We start from the raw sequence: 23,178 nt of genomic DNA, 5'->3' as shown, positions 1-23,178 counted from the left end.
CCTTTAAACATAGCACGGTTTAACCTAACACCCTCATTTTTGTCTGAGTTCTGTCTGGGGCTGAGGCTGGATACTACTTTAAAAATTAAAACAAAAGATGTGGGAATTCACAACTCTGTAGATTTAGGGTAAGCTGAGAACCAATAACCTTATTTTAAAAGCGAATTATATTTTAAAGATATGCAAACAAAGATTGCTCATGTTCTAATCAATCCTCCTCACACTAAATAATTTTCTGCAAAAGCAAACTGCAGCATGGTGCTTCTCTGTCTTCAAGTATACTGGCTCCCTGCTGCCTCCTGGATAGAATTCCAACCAGGCTCCCTCTTCCCTTGTCACTCAGCCCTGGGGTACCCAGTTCCTTGAATCTCAGCTTTGACATGTGACTGTCACACTACTAGTGATAGCTGTGTTTATAAGTTTCAAAGCTAAATTGGTTACAACTACAAGACAAAAGTGTGGTTGACATTTTTCTGATGAACCATTACCTAGACTATTTTTTTTTCTCCCAAGGCAGACTGTTTTCAGAAGTTCTAAGAAAACAGAGATGACTTTCTGGATACCTTTTATCCTCAATGGCACCTTGCATTGTGTTCTACATGCATAATAGCTCAATAACCACATTTTATATTTTATTAGATTTAAAAAGTCTCTTTCATATTCCACACACTTCTACATCACTCAGTAAAAAGACTGGCTTTTAAGCCAACAAGATCTTTCTGAATGTACATCCTATTGAGTTCATGGATTGAGGACAGCTCAGCAGTTCTCAGAAGTGGCTCTACATCAGAATCGGTCAGAATCACTTTTGAAAAACACAGATTCCCAGGCTCTATCCTAGACCCAACAAATCAGAATCTCAGGTGTGAGGCTCACTCATGATGATTTTTTTCAAAGCTGCATAGATGATTCTTGTCTGTATCCAAGGCTAAGAATCACTGTCAGTTCCATCCTAATATTGCAATGGCTTTTGTACAATTATGAGGCATAAAACTTTACCTTTTGTATTTCAGGATGAAAAATCTCCCTGGGACCTTTTTCAAATTTTTCCAGATTCATGGCACTGAAATAGAATAGACAGAATGAGCTTCAGTGTGGTGGAAATGTGAATAATGGGGAGCAAGTCTCAGTTCTTCAGAGAAGCTAAATAACATCTTCTAGAAAATCATTGCTGGATTCCCTGAAGGGCTTGGCACTGAGAAGATACAAACCAACAAATGAGTGATCACTGGATGAGTATGTGGGAGTAACCAAATACCACACGGTACTTTACTTATACAACTGTCCCCTAGTGTCACTCACGCAGTAGAGAGGGAAGGAGAGGTCAGGAACATCTATTTCAAGCAACTTTGATTACTCTTCCAGATTCTTATTTTTATTTACTAGAAAAATGATGACATGGAATTAAGATTAACTGACATGTCTTTGCTACAGGCAAGACCATCCCTAACAAGACTAGTTTATGTTTTACTTTGGACAGGTAACATTAATGTTAATTAATAAATACAAGTGCCTCTGGAGGTAAAGCAAGGAGGTTGAACTAAGTGATCTCCAAGGTCCCTTTCAGTTGGGATTCCAACATTTACAAGTGAAAGGTAAAAATAGTAACAGATAATTTATAGAGTACTCACAATACTCCAGGCACCCTGGTAAATGCTTTCCATGTATTACCTCATTTAGTCCCTATGAGGCAAGTACTATTTTATCCCCATTTTGAAGAAGAAGAAATTGAAGGTTAGAGTGTGAAGAACAGGATAGCAAAGCTGGGAAAGAGCAGAGCCAGGACTTGGACCTGGGCTCAACTGATTTCACAGTATTTGTATTTTAATTTCCTTTTAAGATTTCAAGTTCATTCTTGTAACTGAAGAAGATAAAATTTTTCCTTCTATTGGCAGCAACTCTTCCACACCTTTAAAATCTTGCTGTATGTACCTTGCTCTGGTTATAAGTGGTGTACTAAAAAGCGAAGTAACTAAATAAAATATAACTAAATGAAATGCTTAGTTTTTAAACAGAAAAAAAGAAGGAGCTGGAATAACTTGTTTTAAGGGGGAAAAAAAAGAGTCACAGAAATATTAAGCCAGCATAATTTGGACTCTTACTCTCCAATCAAGTTAAGATTTATTGCTCCTTAGAAGAAGTAAGATATTTCTGTGCTCAGTAAAAATGCTGACCTGTTGGTGGATCCTTTCTTAACTCAGGCTGTAGAACTGCTCAGGAGAAAATCAGAAGGCCTAGAGCAGACAGGATGAAGGTCTGCAATTTGGAGACTAAACTAAGCTTGAAAATGGGATATAAAATTGTTTACTTCTAATCTTGATGTCTTTTAATCAGCCAGATGCCATCCCCAACAGACAGAGTCAGGTTTTTTACTCTAAGAGCCATTTTGGTAAGGATGCGTGGTAGCTCTCATGTATTTCCTGGGGATACTGAAAACATCTCTCCTACTACAATCTAGTCACAGACAAATAGAGACGAAATTGCCAAGGCACTGGGATAAGATTTGTCCTTCACACAGTGTGGCATTAATGGTTAATGCCCAAGCGCTGGAGTCACAGGGATATAGGTTTAAATCCCAGCCCTGCAGTTTATCAGCTGTGAGATCTCTGTCAGATCCCTTCTTCTCTCTGAGGCTCCAATTCCTGTTAAATGGCATGCAGATAATAATATATCCATGCGTGGAGGTGGCTTAAAGATTTACTCAGAGAATGCTTGGAAAGCATTTAGCATAGTGCCTGACATGCAGAAGTTCCTGTTCCTATGATGTAATATCTTAGCTGGTGACAAAGCAACAGTCTGGATCCAAGTGGTGGCATTCCCCAGGGTAGGCTGCTGCCCAAGCATGGGTGAGAGATGAGAGGGAGGTGGGAAGGTGGGGGCAGGAGAGGCAGCTGAGCAGGGAGCAGCCTGATGTTCCATTCATTTAACTCTCTGTTTAGCAAAGAATAAGCACATTCTTCTCAGAGAAGGCTTTGCTGACATCTGGGTTTCTATTTCAAAGTAGAAAAATGAAAGGAAGAACATTTCTTGATTTTCTTTATAAAACCAAAGTATCTGAGTGTATGCAAGAAAAGAGAGGCAGGACTCGGTCCTCGGTTGTGCCACACACTGGCTGTGTGATCTTGGCCTTCCCTTTCAGAACCTCCGTCTCCTCATTTATAAAATGGGGACGGCCACAGCACCTGTTTTATGGTTGCTGTGATGATTACACCAGGTAATGCAAGTCAAGTGCTTATTAGCAAACTGTCTGGCACATAGTCAAGGCTCAAGAAAATGGAAAGCTAACGTCAGAATGACAACAGGAAAAAACAATTTGTAAAGGGCTCCCAATGCTGGTGTGGGGTTTTTGTCATTCATACTCACCTTAAGATGGACTTCACAGAAAGCGTTTTTGTGGGACTGTAGGGAAGGCATATTTTCTGAGTACCCTGGAAATGTCAAAACACCAAATTAGCGAGAAGCTCTGCAGCTTCGTCTCTGAAAGTGCCTCTCTGGTCATTTAAAAGAAGCCGTGTCCAGTCTCCAGTCTTCCTCATTTTTCCTCAAGGGGAATGTATATGAACAAAGACATTCCACACTATCTCCCACCCAACATGTGTGATTCAAACACGAATCTTCAACGCACAGGTCCTCAGCGTCTTAGGCGGCGCTGTGGAGAGCAGATGCGTCACCTCAACCAGATGAGAGGGGATTTGTTCTCTGAGCCAAGAGTCGGATAAGCCTCAAGATCATAAGAAGAAAACAATCTCCACATGTTCAATGGAACCCAAATACAATGTCTCCAAGTCAAAGAGTTTTTGAACTAGAAATCACTTAAATCTTTCAGAGAGCTGTTAACAATGTGTACTTTTATATTTGTCTGTATTCTGTTACTGAAAGTCTCTAAACGAGTACCCACTGCGACTAACTCATAGAAAGTACTCAATAGATACTCGCTGGCTGACAAGGGAATGAATAAAGAATCGCCTGAATGATTCAGCCCCACGTCCCACCACCCAGAACAGATGGGTGCTGTTCTCTTCCTAATCGTCTAAGAAGAGATGACACAGATTCATAATCCACAAAGGATTCAAACTACCCAGTTAGCAAAAGGGATTATCCCATAGTGCATATTTAAAACTTTCATCCTAACTTTGACTAATGATAAAATTGGCCTCACAAACAGCTGGAGGAGGATAAGGATATTTCTTGCAGGAAATGGGCAAAGAATAAATAAGACTTTTGTTGTGTTTTCAGGGCACACCTGTCAATTCATCTGTCCACGCTCTGCACAATGGTATGGAAGCGGAGTTCCTCAATTTCTTCAAGACCGCAATTTATTTTCATAAACCCAACGTCCTTTCCCACACCCCTGCAGATACTCTCACCCACTCCAGGCTGGAAGGAGGATGTCTTTGCGGCTGAGCATCAGAAGTTGTGCTAGACAGAGCCTGTCTATAGATTCTCTGTGAGCCAAGGAAATGAGACTGAGCTTTTCTTTTTGTAGTCTATCTTACAGAGGTTTAGAAATTTTTATAAATACAGAGGAATATTATGATAGAAATACCCATTTTCAAATTCCACAGGTCCCACCTGTTGAGACCCGAGCTCCTCTGGGGCCTTGCTTTTTTACTGGCCCCAGCCTACCTCATGCTGCATCCCCCAGGCCGGATACCAGCTTGCCTAGGAGAGGGTCTAGAACTGCCCCCTTGCTCAGCTCCTACCTTGTCTACCTTTTCTTCTCACCCCACACACCAAAGGCAGTTTTATAGAGAAGCCAAGGGCAGCCTGGGGGCACGTGTGGCATGGGGGTGGGCTCCAGCCCTCTGCTGGGGATAGTAACATCTTCATGAACTGCCTACGTGGGTGCAAAACCCAGGGATTATGGGTTTGTGTTTCTCTTCACTGCAAACTGATAAGTAAAGCTCATCTTTGCCATCTCCTCCCTTGGGTAACTTTCTAGAGTTGATATTTGAGTAAGCTGGTTCTGGGGACCATCAATGCATAGGCAGAGTTAAGCACACACTGAGTGAGCACTGTGAGGATGCAGGAGTGCATGGCGAGCACTGCCCCGCATGTTACACGTGTGTGCATGTGTGCGTGCATGCAGATGTTTAGAATTCTGTTGCAGTGATTATCTCTGAGCAGTTGGATTCTTCTCTCTTGCTGTATTGTCTGGATGGCATTTTTACAGTAAGTATGAGTCATTTTTCATACTTTCTTTTTGTGAGCCTTCTGTGTTTAGGGGAACACTGCAGATATGCAACGCTGCATATGGTAGGCATATCTGTCTACACAGTCTTGCATGCGTACAGAGCATATGCATGTGTTTAGCTAGTCTTCTAACTGCTTTACAACTTAACAGAAGTGAGCATGTGGTGGGGTGGGAGAGGGCCGAGTCACACACCTCTAGCACTGGTTTTGGGCCAAGAGTGGCTTAATAACCGACCCTTTATGCCAATGTTCCGCATTGATGTCTCAGTTCCTCCCTCCCTTCAGTACTTCTATCTGCAGCTGAAAGCAATCCTGTACACTGCCCTAGGCATGCCACCTGGGACCTAGGTAAGAGGTTCTGCATGAAGGTGACGGCACTTCTCAACAGAAGGGGACCACTGCTCACCACGCCTGGCCCCATGTTACTGTCACAGTGGTCCTGGGGCTTAAATCCCTGCTCCTTGGCTTCTCTCATACCAGGTGAGAGCAGCCCACAGGGTGCCCCTCACCTGTCTTGTGCTTGCTGCTCCCTCTGTCTGGAACACGCTGGCTTCCCCTTCTCTGACTCTGCAGTGGCCGGCTCCCTTCATCCTTCAGGTCTCCATTTGCAGGGTGCACCCTCAGGGAGCTTTCCCTGAACTATCTCATTAAGCAGGTCTCCTGCATCATTCTCTGTCATCCTCTTTGTTTCTTCAGAGTGCTTATCACAATTTGTAATGGGATACAGACAATATCTTTGGAAATTAAAATAAGCAAAAATTTCCCCCTGCGTTTGTCCTGCTCTGTACCTGGCAGCCATCTCAGGTGAGGAGGTGGGTGACTGCTACTTCCTGAAGGAAGAAGCTGTGACATTGAGAAAGCCCATTCCAGAAAGGTGGAAGAAGTGGGAGACCTACCTAGGAAGGAAGAAAGGAAGGAGGGAGGGAGGGAGGGAGGGAGGGGACAGGAAGGTTGAGGAGTGGACACCAGGGCCTTGGATTCCCCAATGCCAAGGACAGTACTTGAAGGAGTGGGGGGTGCTGCAAATATAACACAGTAAGACCCGGAAGCACCTAAGAACATCTATACCAGAGTCTCACTTTCCAGGCATGGCCTTTCATAGGAATCTTAAGTCCATGCAGCACTTGTCTGAACACAGTGAGCGGCGGTAAGTCAGCAGCTACAAACATTGAAGACCAGAAAGATCACAGATGTGGGCCTAAGCAGGGGGTCCCACCTCCTCACATCTGCCCATGGCTTGCAGGCGGTGTGCCCCAGAAGGGGATGTAAAGCTTCTAGGATGTTCAGAGACTAGAAGAGACTTGGGATCCAGCCAAAGAGTGACTCACAAGAGGCTAATGGCTGGGACCATGGGTTTCAGCGGCAGGTGCTTTCCCATGACCCAAAAGAGCCAGAGGGACCAGTTATACCTCAGTGGTTGCTAGTTCAGAGACCAGATAAGCTACCCCACAACAGAACCCAGAAGCCAGAAAGAATTCAGAAGGCCCATGTGAATCCAAGGTCCTCTGTGTCCTTCTGCCATCACGAAGTCTCATGAATCCTCTCCCAGGTCCCCAAATACCAGCTACAAGAGGAACAGGAGGAGGGGCAAGAAATCAGAAAGACCAATGATTTGCCCAAAAGAGACAGATTCATCCCAAAGAGAATATTTTAACTAGAAGAGACCAGAATGCTGTAATTAGCAAACATAAAATAAATAAGTAAAAAAAAAAAAAAGTCAGAACACAGCCTGTCCAGTACAGAAATGCACATGCCTTTGGACAAAGGCATGTGCATTTCGGAAGACTGGCACACAGTTCCCCAACTCAGGCATTATCTCCTGAAACTGTTGTATAAGCTTTGCCTCAAGTGCAAGATGATACTTACTGTTTTCCTCCAAAGAATTGCACGGTATTGAGGGACACGCTGATTGTTTTGGTCAGATAGGGTCACGGACAAGAAGAAGGGGCTCTTCTCTGCATCATTTCCAATGTAATTCTGATGGACTGGAAAAGACACAGGTTTAGAAAATCAAGAATGCAACTGGTCCTGCCAGTCATAGGTAGCAGTGTAGTGCGTCCTATGACAATATAGGTGGTGTCCAGCCCTTCCCACATGGTCAGAGAACAATAATCCCAAGCCCAGCTCAGGATGGAACCCAATCACTCTGCTAATCATGCACTTCCCTTCCTCTTGCCACTGACTGGTTCAGGAATGAATATGTGAGCCAATTCTACCCAATCAGCAGGAAGAAAAATCTGCCAAAGGGCTTTTGGAAAGGCTTCCTCACTCTTAAATATAGCCTTCTTTTTCCTTTGGACATGGTGGTGTCTAGAAGTGATGCCTGGAGTTGCTGCAACCCTCTTGTAACCCTGAGAAGGGCCAGCCCAAGGGCCATGTTGCCACACTAAAGATGGGGAAGGAGAAAAAGGGAAAAGGCCTGGGTCCTGGACATTACCTGGCCTCTGAATTCACCAACCTGGAGTGTGCCAGGCCTCTGGGTTTCTCGTCATATCACTTATTGTTTATACCAGTTTGAGTCGAGTTTTGTTACTTGTAGCTGAAGGCATCCAAACTCATTGCTTGCTTTTATCTGTAAAGTCCTTACTGCTCTGGGCACTATGCTTGCAAGCACTGGAAAGATGACTTTCCTGCTGATTTCTTTCTTTATACATCCTTCCATATCCTCCCAATAAATTATGGCTAAGCCAAATAAATGAACCTCTTAGAATACAGAATCACATTTCTTAAAAGATATCATTTAGGTCTGCTCACACTCATGTCATACAGCTCAAGTATCACATCTATAAACAAATGCATTAGTCTAAGAAGCATATTTTCTAACTTATTTCAAATCCCTCAACAGAGATTATTCTTCCATTCCCTATATCTTTTGTCATTAGCCATATTCCTGTTTTCCATCTTTCTATCTATTTTCATTTGAGCCCTCCACTTTAAATGTACATAGCTATTAATGATGGCTCTTGGTATGTGCCAGGGTTATTGTTATTCCTGCATATCTCATTGAAACTTCTGTTTAAACTTACTAGGAAGAGGCCTGGCAGGGTGGCTCACACCTGTAATCCTAGCACTCTGGGAGGCCAAGGCGGGAGGATCACTTGAGCTCAGGAGTTCGAGACCAGACTGAGCAAGAATGAGACCCCATCTCTACTAAAAATAAAAGAAATTAGCCAGGTGAGGTGACATACACCTGTAGTCCCAGCTACTTGGGCTCTCACTTTACAAACAGGGAAACTGAGTCTCAGAGAAGTAGAGAGTAACTAGTGTAAGGTCCTATGATTACTAATGGCAGGACCAGGATTCAAACCCATTCTACAGGATCCATGAGAGCAGGGATCATGACTGCCTTTGCCACTGTGCATATCACCTGGCATGTAGTAGGTGATAAACAAATCCTTGTCACTGATGAATGTATGAATGATGCCAGAGCCTACAATCTAATGCTTCTCTGGTTCTATACTGGCCCTTGACCTCAGAGAACCAGTTCTGTTCAAAACCCACTATAGACAGGGCACTTGCCTTATTAGGTCTAAAGAAGTTTACTCATTCTGAAAAATTCTTTTTATCTCCCAAATCACTCATCAGGTTAGTTAATCCCCTTTTCATTCCCCAAGGACAAAAATAACTGCTCCTCCCCCCAAAAAAATTACGAGCAAAACTCTTGAGCTGAGACTCTGAATTGAATCTTTTAATCTACAAAACTCACTACTGACCCTGAAGTGAAATGCCCTGATGTTAGTGTCCCTAAATTGGTTAGTTTCACTTATACAGGGTACCTGAAATTACACTAATTTCCATTTTGAATATCCTTTCTTCCCAACTACCATAATGGCATAATTACCTTGTCCTAAAAAATACTTGAAATACCATCTGGTGTGGTATTCCGGGTTCTCTAAGTGCACGTCTGTTCTTCGCCAAGTACCTGGCAGAGCAGTTGCACTCTGTAATGGAACAAAGTTATGACATTAAGAGGCTTATTCAGAAAGTAAACATGAAGTTGGCAATCAACCAGAGGCTAAATAACCAGAAAAATCATTGGTAAAACGTACATCCAAGGGCTATAGCCACATGCTTTCATTAGAAAAGACACCCAGTCTAAAGTCACATCAGGAAGGCATCCTGGAGATCTTTGGGCTGAAGGAAAAAGAACGAGGGAACCAGTGAGTTCAGCTTTTTCTTTTTAAATTTTTTTCCTTTTTTCTTTTCATCTTTTGTTTTCCAACAAAGCCTCCAGATAAGCGATTGCTAACATGAGTATAAAGTACCTCTCCTTTTTGGTCTGAAGCTTCTGCAATATTTGGGAGTTGATGCCCCCTAGAGGTATCCTCTTCTTTTTGTTACCCCAGTAACAGGCACCGTTCACCTAGAATACATCTCTGCAGAGTCTTTTTTTTTTTTTTTTTTGAGAGAGTCTCACTGTGTTGCCCAGGCTAGAGTGCTAGAGTGCCGTGGCGTCAGCCTAGCTCACAGCAACCTCAAACTCCTAGGCTCAAGCGATCCTCCTGCCTCAGCCTCCCGAGTAGCTGGGACTACAGGCATGTGCCACCATGCCTGGCTGATTTTTTTCTATATATATATCTATATATATATTTTCTATATATATCTATATATATCTATATATATCAGTTGGCCAATTGATTTCTTTCTATTTATAGTAGAGACACTCTTGCTCAGGCTGGTTTCAAGCTCCTGACTTCGAGCAATCCTCCCGCCTCGGCCTGCCAGAGTGCTAGGATTATAGGCGTGAGCCACCACGCCTGGCCATCTCTGCAGAGTCTTACTCAAGGTTGTACGTTTTGTAGAATTTTAAAAATTTATCATAAAAATTACCCAACTAATGTGGAAAATACTGATGAACATAATAAATAATCTGAATACTATATCCAAAGATAATCATTATTAATGTTTTGGTATGGTTTTTTCCAAGTTTTTTTCTATACATACACACACACACACACACACACACACACACATATTTTTCTTAATATAATGGAATCATATTGAATATACAGTTTTTGGGCTTGCATTTCCACTTAATAATATTTTTCCATGTCAATGCATACACTTCTACAATGTTAATTTTAATGGCTCTGCACTATTACAGAGGCATAATATAACTATTTAGTACTGCTGGACAATTAGGTTGCTTCCAATGTTTTGTTACTGTAAATAAAGTTATGATGAAAATCTTCTAATTCCACATTCCCATACTTACTTGTCCAATTATTTCTTTAAAAATAAATTCTTAGAATTTGAATAGCTTTGTCAAAGGATATGCACGTTATCAAGGATCTGGGACACAATGGCAAACTGACATCTAGGAAGGTGGTACAGTTCCACCAGTGATGGCTGAGGGTGCCATCTTCCTATACCTATGACATTTCTTCTTTGCAATTTAATTGCAAAAATGTAATATCAATGTTTTTAATTATGTTTCTTTGTGCATCAGTTGGATCGAACATGTTCTTCATATTTTTATTCTATAATTCTTCCTTTGTGGGTTACCTATTTATGTCCTGTGTCAGTTTTCTGTCACTATATTCTTTTTCTTAATGATTTATTTATGAAATATTTGAAATAGATTGCAAATAATTTCTTCTAATTAAATTTTTGCTTTTAAACTTGGTTTGTAGTGTATTTGGCCACACAGATATCTTAAATGTTTATGGAAGCACATTTTTCATATTTTTCCCTTTATGTGCTTCTACCTTTAGTATCATATAAAAAGCCTTTTCCATCCCAGTATTAATGAAACTATTTACTTCTATATTCCTCTAGATGTTCTATGGTTTCATTTTTACATTTTTCTCTTTTTCTAGCATTTATTTTGATGTATGCTATGAGGTAAGGATCAACTTTCCCCAAATAGTTTATCAATTAACACAGTTCTAATTACTGAACACCCTGTCATTCCCAACCCTTATAAGGAATTAAATACTTTAACAGTAAGTATTTGAATTGTGCATGGCCTGGGCTGAGACTGTGTTAGGTACAAGTCTTCCTGAATGACTGATGTCACTCCATGGCAGCTCTGTTGCCATCTCCATCGTGCTGTGTTCTACACAAGACAGACTACTGGAACACACTCTGATTGTGACATGCCTCTAGCAATTTACTACATGTTTGTGGTCAGTTTCTTTATCATGATGATGTTTCCTTCAATTCTGAGTTTACAAAGAGGTTTTTCTCAGGAATAAATATGGAATTTTATCAAAAGCAGTTTTTGGGGTCAACTATTGAGAAAATAGGTTAAATGGGGGAGAACAATCATATGTAATATAATGCATTAGTATATAGTAATAGCTCTTCTGATGTTGGATAGTTCTTAGATTTCTGGAAGGTACCCTACTAGGTCATAGTATATTATTATTTTCATGTATTTCTGAACTTTAAAAAATGATTTATGTATCATATTTGTTTGTGAGATGGATCTATAGGCTTCCTTTCTGTATGTATTTCTGTCATGCTTTCAGGGTTATGTTACCTTATAGAATGACTTAGGAAGCTTTCTGTCTTTGTCACTGCTCTGGAAATACTGACATTCATTGAGAGTGCTCTAAATGCCAAACATTAGGCTAAGTACTTCATATGCATTATCTCCAGAACCACCACCTCCAACTTTATGAGACAGATTCTATTTTATCCCCCTACTTTCAGATGAAGACATGAGACTTAGAGAGTTTAGGTATGTTGCCTAAGGTTGCAGAGATAATAAGTAGTGGAGCCAGAACTGAAACCACTTCCGATTTCAAAAGGTTTTCTTTTTCTATCTTAACCATTACATCATCTTCTGTGTCCTTTTTTATGTTCTGCCTTTTTAACCTATTAGGAGTAAAAATGTAGGTTAAAGTTTGAGTATTACTGTGCTTTTATTGGATTTTCCTTAAAAACTAGCTATTACTACATATATATCAATCTTTATTTGAAAATAATTTTAAACTTTCATAAAAGCTGCAAGAATATGAGCTGTGCAAAGAGCATCTGTTTACCTTTTACCAGATTCACCTACATAACATTTTATCCTATCTGGTCATTTGCTTGCCCCCCCCCCCAAATACATATTCAATATTCTTCTGAACCATTTATGACTCTCATGCATAAATAATAGCTCTTTGTCCTTAAATACTTAGTGTGTATTTCTTCAAAGTAGGGATACATTCTTACATAACTACAATACAGCTTTATCAACTTCTGTAAACTTAACATTGATACAAAAATTTACCATCTGTATTCTAGTTTTGTCAATGGACTCAATGTTGTTTAAAGCATTTCCCCCTGTCAGTATAGGATCACTTCATTATTATGTTTCTTTAGAATCCCTTAATCTGGAGCATTTCCACAGACTCTTTGTCTTTATGACAATGACATTTTTGAAAAAATGCAGCATCCACTCGCCCTCATTTTTTAAATAAAGCATTTCTCATTTGGGTTTGTCTAGTGTTTCCCCAGGATCAGATCCAGGGTATGCAAACCTGGCTGGAATACCACATAAGTGAGGCTTGTCCTTTCTGGCTTATCGTATTTCAAAAGACCCATCTGCTCCTCATTGGCGGTGTTAATTTTGATCACCTGTTCAAGATATTGCCTCTTAGTTTTGACCTTTTGTTGTGACTCAAAAGGAACATATCATTGGATTTTGTTCCTTGTAAGATTTCTCCATGATTCATTATCAACAGCTATTCACTTTATAACCCTGAACCACTAGCACTCCCAGTCTCCAGTTCTTTCTATTGTGCCACAGGGCAGCAGGCTGCTATGGCATGACCTAGGATCCCCCAGCCAGCCTCAGGCATTGGCTGATCAGACACAGGGGGGTCCAGCCAAGGAGGCTGGTCTCAGCTAGTCAGATTCCACAGGAGTTGGTGTCATGGTCCCAAAGCCCTGGAAGCTAGAAAGCTCCAGCAGAGCCTGAAGAAGAAACTCTCATGTCACCAGGATATTTAAACCTCTGAAGTCTCCGAGATTTGCATGGCCCAGAGAGGTTTCCCATAGCAGTGCCAGGGCTTAGTTCAGTGCTTCAAAAATTTGTTAAAATGTGCACTCTTCGGCCTAGGAGACATTCTCCTCAGGATCTCTGTGGGTGGGGCACCAGAATCTGCGTTTTACAAGCATCCAGGTGATTTTGATGAACACAATTTTGAGAAAGAATGTTCTATACCTGTTCTAAAAGAATCCAGGCCAGAGGAGTGGGGCATGAACTTGAATGGAACAAAACAAATACATCTTTGTTTTCCTTAACTTCTAACTAACATTTAGTGTTCAATTATGAATATATGCAAAAAACTATAGTAGAAAGAACAGTGCTGGTAACTATGTCACACACACAAAAATCAGATATTTTCAGAACTCATTAAAGTGACTACAAATATCTCAAAATACTGTTTCTAGTCTTTACCATTCAAAATTATGATAGTTATGAGACCTGCTGCTGGATTTATTATTTAATGTATTTAAAAGCATATGTATTACTGTATCACAAATCATTTTTTTTTTTTAATTAATTTTTTATTTTGGCATATTATGGGGGTACAGATTTTAAGGTTTCAATAAATGCCCATTTCCCCCCTCCCCCCAAAAGTCTGAGTCTCCATCATGACCATCCCCCAGATGGTGCACATCTCACTCACTATGTATGTATATACCCGCCCCCCTCCCCCCTCCCACCTGCCCAATACCCTATTACTGTAGCACCTATGTGTCCACTTAGGTGCTACTCAGTTAATACCAGTTTGCTGGAGAATATATCTGGTGCTTGTTTTTCCATTCTTGGGATACTTCACTTAGTAGTATGGGTTCCAGCTCTAACCAGGAAAATATAAGGTGTGCTATATCACCATTGTTTCTTAGAGCTGAATAGTACTCCATGGTGTACATATACCACATTTTATTAATCCATTCTTTGATTGATGGGCACTTGGGCTGTTTCCACAGCCTTGCAATTATGAATTGTGCTGCTATAAACATTCGAGTGCAGGTGTCTTTTTTGTAGAGTGTCACTGGATCATTTGGGTAGATGCCCAGCAATGGGATTGCTGGATCAAATGGTAGATTCACTTGTATCGCTTTAAGGTATCTCCATATTGCTTTCCACAGAGGTTGAACTAGTTTGCAGTCCCACCAGCAGTGTAGGAGTGTTCCTCTCTCTCCGCAACCACGCCAGCATTTATTGTTTGGAGATTTTTTGATAAAGGCCATTCTCACTGGGGTTAAGTGATATCTCTTTGTGGTTTTGATTTGCATTTCCCTGATGATTAGAGATGTTGAGCATTTCTTCATATGTTTGTTGGCCATTCTTCTGTCTTCTTTAGAAAAATTTCTGTTCAAGTCCTTTGCCCACTTTTTAATGGGGTTATTTGATTTTTTCTTCCTAATTTTCGTGAGTTCTAAGTATATTCTAGTTATCAGTCCCTTATCGGATGCATAGGATGCAAAAATTTTCTCCCATTCTGTAGGTTGTCTGTTTACTTTCATGACTATTTCTTTGGCTGTGCAGAAGCTTTGTAGTTTGATCATGTCCCATTTATTTATTTTTGTTGCTGCTGTGATTGCCTTTGGGGACTTCTTCATAAACTCTTTGCCCAGGCCGATGTCTAGGAGAGTGTTTCCAACTTTTTCCTCTAGAGTTCTAATAGTTTCATATCTTAGGTTTAAGTCTGTTATCCAGCGTGAGTTGGTTTTTGTGAGAGGTGAAAGGTGTGGGTCCTGTTTTAGCCTTCTACAGGTGGCTATCCAGTTTTCCCAGCACCATTTATTGAAGAGGGATTCTTTTCCCCAGCGTATGTTTTTGTCTGCTTTGTCAAAGATGAGACGGCTATATGAGGATGGTTTTATATCAGGATTCTCACATCTGTTCCACTGGTCAATATTCCTGTTTTTGTGCCAATACCATATTGTTTTAATTACTACAGCTTTGTAGTATAGTTTAATATCTGGCATATTAATGCCTCCCATTTTGTTTTTGTTGCCTAGAATTGCTCTTGATATTCGGGGTCTTCTTTGGTTCCATACGAAGCGTAAAATTATTTTTTCTATATCTGTGAAGAATGCTGATGGGATTTTAATAGGTATTGCATTGAATCTGTAGATCAGTTTGGGTAGTATAGACATTTTGACGATATTGAGTCTGCCGATCCACGAGCATGGTATGGATTTCCATCTGTTTACATCCTCTGCTATTTCCTTCCTCAGTGTTTCATAGTTCTCCCTGTAGAGGTCTTTTACCTCTTTGGTTAAATATATTCCTAGGTACTTTAATTTCTTTGTTGCTATTGTGAAGGGAATTGAGTCTTTGATTTGGTTCTCAATTAGATTGTTGTTGGCGTATATGAATGCCTCTGATTTCTGTGTATTAATTTTGTATCCTGAGACTTTACTAAATTCATTGATCAGTTCCAGGAGTTTCTTGGTTGAATCCTTGGGGTTTTCTAGATACAATATCATATCATCAGCAAACAGTGAAAGTTTGATCTCTTCTGCCCCTATTTGGATACCTTTGATTCCATTTTCCTGTCTGATTGCTGTAGCCAAGACTTCCAGCACTATGTTGAATAGAAGTGGAGATAGTGGGCAGCCTTGTCTGGTTCCAGTTCTAAGTGGGAATGATTTCAGTCTTTCCCCATTCAGTATGATGTTGGCTACGGGTCTGTCATATATGGCTTGTATCATTTTTAGGTATGTCCCTTCTATGCCTATTTTCTTAAGTGTTCGTATCATGAAAGGGTGTTGAATTTTGTCAAAAGCTTTTTCTGCATCTATTGAAAGAATCATGTGGTCTTTGTTTTTGCTTCTGTTTATGTGGTGAATTGCATTTATAGATTTACGTATGTTGAACCATCCCTGCATCCCTGGGATGAAGCCCACTTGGTCGTGGTGGATTATTTTTTTGATAAGTGTCTGGATTCGGTTAGCTAAGATTTTGTTGAAAATTTTTGCATCTATATTCATTAGGGATATTGGTCTGTAGTTTTCTTTTTTTGTTGCATCCTTTCCTGGTTTTGGTATCAGAGTAATATTCGCTTCATAAAAGGTGTCGGGGAGGTTTCCGTTCTTCTCGATGTTGTGGAATAGTTTCTGCAAGATAGGTACTAGTTCTTCTTTGTAAGTATGGTAAAATTCAGGTGTGAAGCCATCTGGACCGGGACTTTTCTTTTTAGGGAGATTTTTAATTGCTGTTTCTATTTCAGCTGTTGAGATTGGTCTGTTCAGGGAATCTATTTCTTCCTGGTTGAGCCTAGGGAGGCTGTGTGTTTCTAGAAATTTGTCCATTTCCTCCACATTTTCCAGTTTGTGTGCATAAAGATTTTTGTAGTATTCATAAATTGTATCTTGTATCTCTTTGGGATCAGTTGTGATATCTCCTTTTTCATTCCTGATGGAGCTTATTAGAGATTTCTCTTTTCTGCTTTTCGTTAGCTTAGCCAATGGCGTGTCAATTTTGTTTATTTTTTCAAAGAACCAACTTTTTGTTTTATTAATCTCCTGAATAGCTTTCCTGTTTTCAATTTCGTTTAGTTCTGATTTGATCTTGTTGATTTCACTTCTTCTGCTGGGTTTGGGGTTGGTCTGTTCTTCTTTTTCCAGCTCTTTGAGTCGTTTCATTAGATTGTCTATTTGTGATCTTCTTGCCTTTTGGTTATAGGCATTTATGGAGATAAACTTTCCTCTCAGAACTGCTTTAGCTGTGTCCCAGAGGAGTTGATAACTTGTCTCTCCATTGTCGTTTTCTTCATAGAACTTTTTTATTTCCGTCTTGATTTCTTCATTTACGAAGTAATCATTTAGTAGGAGGTTGTTTAATTTCCACGTTTTTGTGTAGAAATGTGAGTTTCTGTTAGGGTTGATTTCTAGTTTTATTCCACTGTGATCTGAGAAAGTACATGGTATGATTTCTATTTTTTTAAATTTCTTGAGATTTTCTTTGTGTCCTAGGATATGGTCAATCTTAGAGAATGTCCCGTGAGCTGATGAGAAGAACGTATATTCAGTGGATTTTGGGTAGAATGTTCTGTAGATGTCTGTCAGACCCAATTGTTCTAGAGTTTTGTTTAAGTCCATTATTTCTTTATTAATTTTCTGTTTGGAGGATCTGTCTCGTGCCGTCAGTGGGGTGTTGAAATCTCCGGCGATTATGGAGTTGCTATTAATCCATTTGCTTAGCTCCAGTAAGGTTTGCTTTATGAATCTGGGTGCACCTAAGTTGGGTGCATATATATTTAAAATTGTTATCTCCTCTTGTTGGACTGTGCCCTTCACCATTATATAATGACCCTCTTTGTCTTTTACTACTTTTGTTGGTTTAAAAACTAAATCGTCTGAAATTAGAACTGCCACACCAGCCTTCTTTTGGTTTCTATTTGCTTGGAATATTGATCTCCACCCTTTTATTTTTAGTCTATGTGCATCCTTGCAGGTTAAATGTGTTTCCTGAAGACAGCATATACTTGGCCTGTATTTTCTTATCCATTCAGCCAGCCTATGTCTCTTGAGTGGAGAGTTTAAGCCATTCACATTTATTGAGAGAACTGATAGGTAAGGTAGATTACTGATCATTCTGTTGGGTTGGATGTTGTTGCTATGATTTCTGTCTTGAGCCATTGTAATATCTGGCCTTTAATATCTTTGGGTTTTGGTTGTTTTTATATCCGTGGATTATTATTATGATGTTCCGTGCGTAACGCTGTTTTAAGTACTTCTTGTAGGGCTGGTCTTGTCTTGGTGAATTCTCTGAGCCTTTGCTTGTCTGAGAATGTTTTTATTTCTCCTTCATATATGAAGCTTAGTTTTGCAGGGAATAATATTCTAGGCTGGGCATTGTTTTGTTTCAAAAGAGTGAGAATGGGGCCCCAGTCTCTCCTTGCTTGTAAAGTCTCATTAGAGAAGTCTGATGTTATTCGAATTGGCTTTCCCTTGTATGTCACTTGCTTCTTTTGTCTTACAGCTCTTAGAAGGGCCTCTTTAGTTGATACTTTGGTCAGTCTGATGACTGCATGACGTGACGTCTTCCTGTTTGCATTGAATCTCCCAGGGGTCCTCTGGGCTTCTTGAACTTGTATATCGAGATTTTGAGCAAGGCCTGGGAAATTTTCCTCTATTATATCTTCAAAAAGCTTGTCCAGCCCTTGAGTGTTGTCTTCCTCCCCTTCGGCTAAACCTATGACCCTCACGTTAGGTTTTTTCACATAATCCCACAGCTCTTGTAGGCTTTGGTCTTTTCTCTTGTTTCTCTGCTGTATTTCTGTGACTGATTTATTTAATTGGAAGGTGTTATCTTCAAGCTCTGAGATTCTTTCTTCTGCTTGATCTACCCTGTTCTTGAGACTTTCCACAGTATTTTGTAGTTCTCTGAGTTGATTCTTCATCTCCAGGACTTCGGTTAAAGTTTTCTTCACTGTGTCAATCTCTTTGTTGAACCTTTGTTCCATTTCTTGGAGGTTTTTTGTGTTTTCTTGGTGTTGGTTATTGAGTTGTTGTTGCAGCTGGGTGAGTATTCTTATGATCCACCACAAATCATTTTGATAACTATTTCAACACAACTATTTTCTTTTATAATCCTACGTATTTTATTTTATGCACTTAAAATATCCTGAGAAGGGGTCTCCAGGCTTCACCAGACTGCCCAAAGCATTCAAAGGTATAGAAAGTGACCCACATACTCTAGATTTCGGAAGCACTGGATCTGCCTGTCTCCTTCCCCAGGATCTGAACACTGCTCCTGCAGGATGGAATACTACAGGGAGGGCAACACACAGCACATCTCGGGAAGAGATGGGACTCTGGGCAGTACCTGCCTAGTACCAACTGTCATATGAGGATCGTTTAAATGATTAAAAAGTTGCCTATTTAACTTTTATCTTCACTGAATACTTAACTGAAATAGGGGGGAAAACCCAACACCAAAAAGTTGTGAGTCTCGCAGAGCAAGACACTTGTACCTTGTTAAGAGCACATATGGTGAGGTGCAAAGACAGGAATACACACAGGGACTGACAAAAGTGAAGAAGACTAAGCAAAAAAACAAACAACAACAACAACAAAAAAAACAAAGAGCAAAACAAAACCCTCAGCAGAGGACCCCAGGAAAATAACTGAAAATGAGTTCTACTTTCTGTCCTTAGGATGAATACCACAATTTATGTATTCATTCTTCAGTTTATGAACATTTGGGTTGTTCCTGGTTTTTGGCTATTAACAATAAAGCCACAGCTGGGCATAGGGGTTCACATCTGTAATCTCAGCACTTTGGGAGGCTGAGGTGGGAAGATCACTTGAGGCCAAAAGTTCAAGACCAGCCTGGGCAACACAGCAAGACCCTGTCTCTACAAAAAATTAAAAAATAGTTGAGTGTGGTGGCATGCACCTGTAGTCCCAGCTACTTTGGAGGCTGAGGCAGGAGGATTGTTTGAGCCCAGGAGTTGGAAGTTGCAGTGAGCTATGATGATGTCACTGCACTCTAGCTTGGGCAACAGAGCAAGACCTTATCTCAAAACAAAAACAAAAACAAACAAAAAAACAATGACAATACACATCCTACAATAGAACACCTGGCCAAATTGCATTCACATTTTAAATTATTGCTATTTCCCTCCCAAAAGACTGTGTACTATGTTACATAGCCCCCAATAGTGTATAAGAGATTTCTCCCCATGCTAAGGAAGATAGATTTGTAAAAAGCTGAAAGACTGTCCCCTCTGTGCCACCATCTACTAATTGATGCACACTGGTGAACTGTATGGAAGGTCCCCAGTGATCCACCCAGGGTTCACACTCATTTTAATTAATAATCTGAATGAGCACACAGATGGTAAGACAAGCACATCTGAAGGTAATATAAAGCTGCTCAGTAGGCTAGCTAAGAGGACAGGTGAGAGAATCAAGATGTCACAAAAAACTCTTGACAATTAGCAATTATGGGACATAGTAATGAGATTAAATTCAATGTGAACAATGCAAAATCCCACACCTAGGGACGAAGTACAAATTGCTGAGTACAGAATGGGGAAGGCCTGGTGCTAGGTAAGATTCCTCTCCCTTTTCACACATTAGGAAATGGAGTCTCAGAGACGTTGAATCATACACTATTAAGCAATAGGGCTGAAGTTCAAATCCAGGTTTATCTGACTCCAAAATCGTCTCTGCTATACCATGATGCAGACTCACAGCTAAATGATGGCACACGTGAAAAAGACTAAGAGTGGGGGGAGGTAGCATAGTGTAGGTTCATAGAGAGTCAGCAGGCTTCATACAAAGAGGTAGAGTGTCTATAACGGGGGGCCGCAGGCGTGCTCCACGTTTGAAAGGTTCATGACCTATAGGTGTCCAAGGAACAGCAATGAAGGTGATGATTGTGGAACTGATTCTGTGTCTCAGGAGGAAAACAACAGATGTCTTTGAATGCATGGAGTCCTGCCACACTGCTGAGGGCTGAGACTTACACTATGGGGCCATGGAGAACATAAATAGAAACTCTGAGTGAAAAATATAGACAGATGAATTCTGTTCAATAAAAAGACCTTTCTACGGCTGGGCGTGTTGGCTCACGCCTGTAATCCTAGCACTCTGGGAGGCTGAGGCGGAAGGATCGCTCAAGGTCAGAAGTTTGAAACCAGCCTGAGCAAGAGTGAGACCCCATCTCTACTATAAATAGAAAGAAATGAATTGGCCAACTAAAAACATATAGAAAAAATTAGCCGGGCATGGTGGCGCATGCCTGTAGTCCCAGCTACTCGGGAGGCTGAGGCAGGAGGATCGCTTGAGCCCAGGAGTTTGAGGTTGCTGTGAGCTAGACTGATGCCACGGAACTTTAATCATGGCAACAGAGTGAGATTCTGTCTCAAAAAAAAAAAAAGACCTTTCTAGCAATGAGAGATTCTGAAAAATGTAATTAACTGCTTTAGGGATGTAGTATAATAGGAAATAAATATTTGGTCTTCATCCCTGGTTCCTGGCACAGAGCTCCTAAAACCTTTGGAATTTCTTGAGTGATAAGAGTATCTTCTGTTCTAAGCAGGGGATTCTTGGGGGGCTCCTACAGAGCTTCAGATGGGGGTTGGTGGAAAGAAAGACCAAGCCTTGATTAGAAGCTTGGAACTTAGAGGGCCACCCCCCCCCATTCTCTAGGGAGAGGGGAGGGACTAGAGATTGAGTCAGTCATCAATGGCCAGTGGCCTAATCAATCATGCTGACCTGATACAACCTCCATAAAAACCCCTAAATGGTGGGGCTCCAGGAACTTCCAAGCTGGTGAACAACTGGAGGTGCTGGGAGTCCAGACACAGCCAGAGCAGGTATGGAGGCCCTGCACCCCCTCACCCTCCACCATACCTTGCCCAGTGTGTCTCTTTCATTTGGCTATTCCTAAGTTGTATCCTTTATAATAAATCAGTAATAATAAGCAAAGTGCTTTCCTGAGTTCCGTAAGTGATTTCAGCAAGTTATGGAACCTGATGAGGGGGTTGTGGGAGCCTCTGACTTTGTAGCCAAGTTGGTCAGAAGTGGGGGTAACCTGGGGACCCAATACTCATGACTGGCTTCTGAGGTGTGGGCAGCCTTGTGGGACTGAGCCCTTAAAACCTGTGAAGCCTGACGCTAACTCCAGGTAGTTGTCAGAATTGGTTAGTGTCAAGTGGGAAAAATCTATTCAGGGGGTAGCAAGTTTCCCATTACTGGAGGTATACTCAGGCAGGGACAGATCAGCTGACAGCTGGCAAAGCTGTTGCAGGGACCCACATATTGGATGGGGGACTGGCCTAGATAAACTCGGAGGCAGTGAGGTGTGGTCAATGCTGAAGGATGCTGATCTGCAAACTGCTCACCAGCCTGTGACAAAGTACACAGGAGTGAAGAGCAAGCATTTAGGAACTTTTACAGCATTTTGATGTTTTGTGGCCTCTAAGTATATGCTCAATGGATTTGTCTCCTGAAATAGAGTCCAGACCAATGTGGATGCTACAGTTCCATGATGAATTGCACAGGGGGAGTGCTGCACACCAGTCGTACAGAATAGGACCACACAGTTCTGCAACTGGCTGGAAATATAAAAGCAGGTCCTTTATCCTGGCAGTCTGGGAAGCACACTCAGAGGCCTCAGCCTCTCTGGGATGTCCCTGGTAAGGCGCTATATGGCCACCCTGACCCAAGTAGGGCACTTCCTGTTACTTGCACCCATTCTACATGTCTATATTAGTTACTGACTGTTCTCCCTGCTAGTCCCTAAGCCCCCAGGGGCAGGGACCTCAGCAGGCCTATTCACCCCTGCATCCAGGGCTCAGTCTGTCTGGCACCCAGAAATGACCCTAAGGACACAGGATGAATAAATGGTTTGTCATACTATGTGAGAAGCACTCCTGATATAAAATGTTTTTGATAATGACAGGCAAGGTTATTCAGACCAATGCTCCCATTGAAAAAACTACAAGTACTAGAAAAATATTACAATCATGTCCTTAAAAATACTAGCGTGCTTACCAGATAGTAGGAATTACCAAACCAAACTGAAAGGCAAGTGGGAGCCTAGAGAGGTAAATAAGGCATGGAAGCCCTTTTTGGCTTGAGGACATTTGTTAATCCTGCAAAGATGCAATTTGGGTTTTGGTGACAAGAGGGCAAAGAATCAGACCCTGAGATCCACTGAATCAGCCAAGTCTAACAGGAGGCCTACCCTGCAGTAAGCTAGGATCCCAAAGGGCTACACACTCAAGAGGACAGTGAACCAGAAGAAACCACCTTCACCATCAAACTCTATAAGGAAGGCCGCCACAGTGCTGAGCAGAGCTGAGCAGGGAGTGTCTCTGAGGTGTGGTGACCACAAGCCCTCACACAATCTGCAGCGCTAGTCCGCAGCACGTGGGTCACTTACAAGATCTCAAACTGGGAATTTAGTTTAAAGGTGTCTGGCAAAAGCAAACATAAATCTTCCCTACCAAAAGGCAACTCACCCTTGGCCTTATATTATCCCTAAAAAGTAATTTTCAAGAACAACAAACAGTG

At 41.1% G+C, this 23,178-nt stretch overlaps 1 protein-coding gene across 4 annotated transcripts in view; it reads right to left on the bottom strand.

The window, feature by feature from the left end:
- GARNL3 (GTPase activating Rap/RanGAP domain like 3) overlaps positions 1-23,178 on the bottom strand; it is a 168,748-nt gene that overhangs the window by 66,661 nt on the left and 78,909 nt on the right. For all 4 annotated transcript variants that reach the window (XM_012771966.3, XM_012771965.2, XM_076009049.1 and 1 more), the window contains 4 exons: positions 9,035-9,134; positions 7,060-7,178; positions 3,364-3,428; positions 1,000-1,063 (listed from right to left, as the gene is read on the bottom strand). In XM_012771966.3, the coding sequence (XP_012627420.2) occupies positions 1,000-1,063; positions 3,364-3,428; positions 7,060-7,178; positions 9,035-9,134 (348 nt within the window). The remainder of the gene's footprint in view (positions 1-999; positions 1,064-3,363; positions 3,429-7,059; positions 7,179-9,034; positions 9,135-23,178) is intronic.

Source organism: Microcebus murinus, chromosome 12 (genome assembly GCF_040939455.1).
Source record: "Microcebus murinus isolate Inina chromosome 12, M.murinus_Inina_mat1.0, whole genome shotgun sequence".
Taxonomy (NCBI): domain Eukaryota; kingdom Metazoa; phylum Chordata; class Mammalia; order Primates; family Cheirogaleidae; genus Microcebus; species Microcebus murinus.
This window is presented reverse-complemented; position numbering and strand designations above follow the sequence as displayed.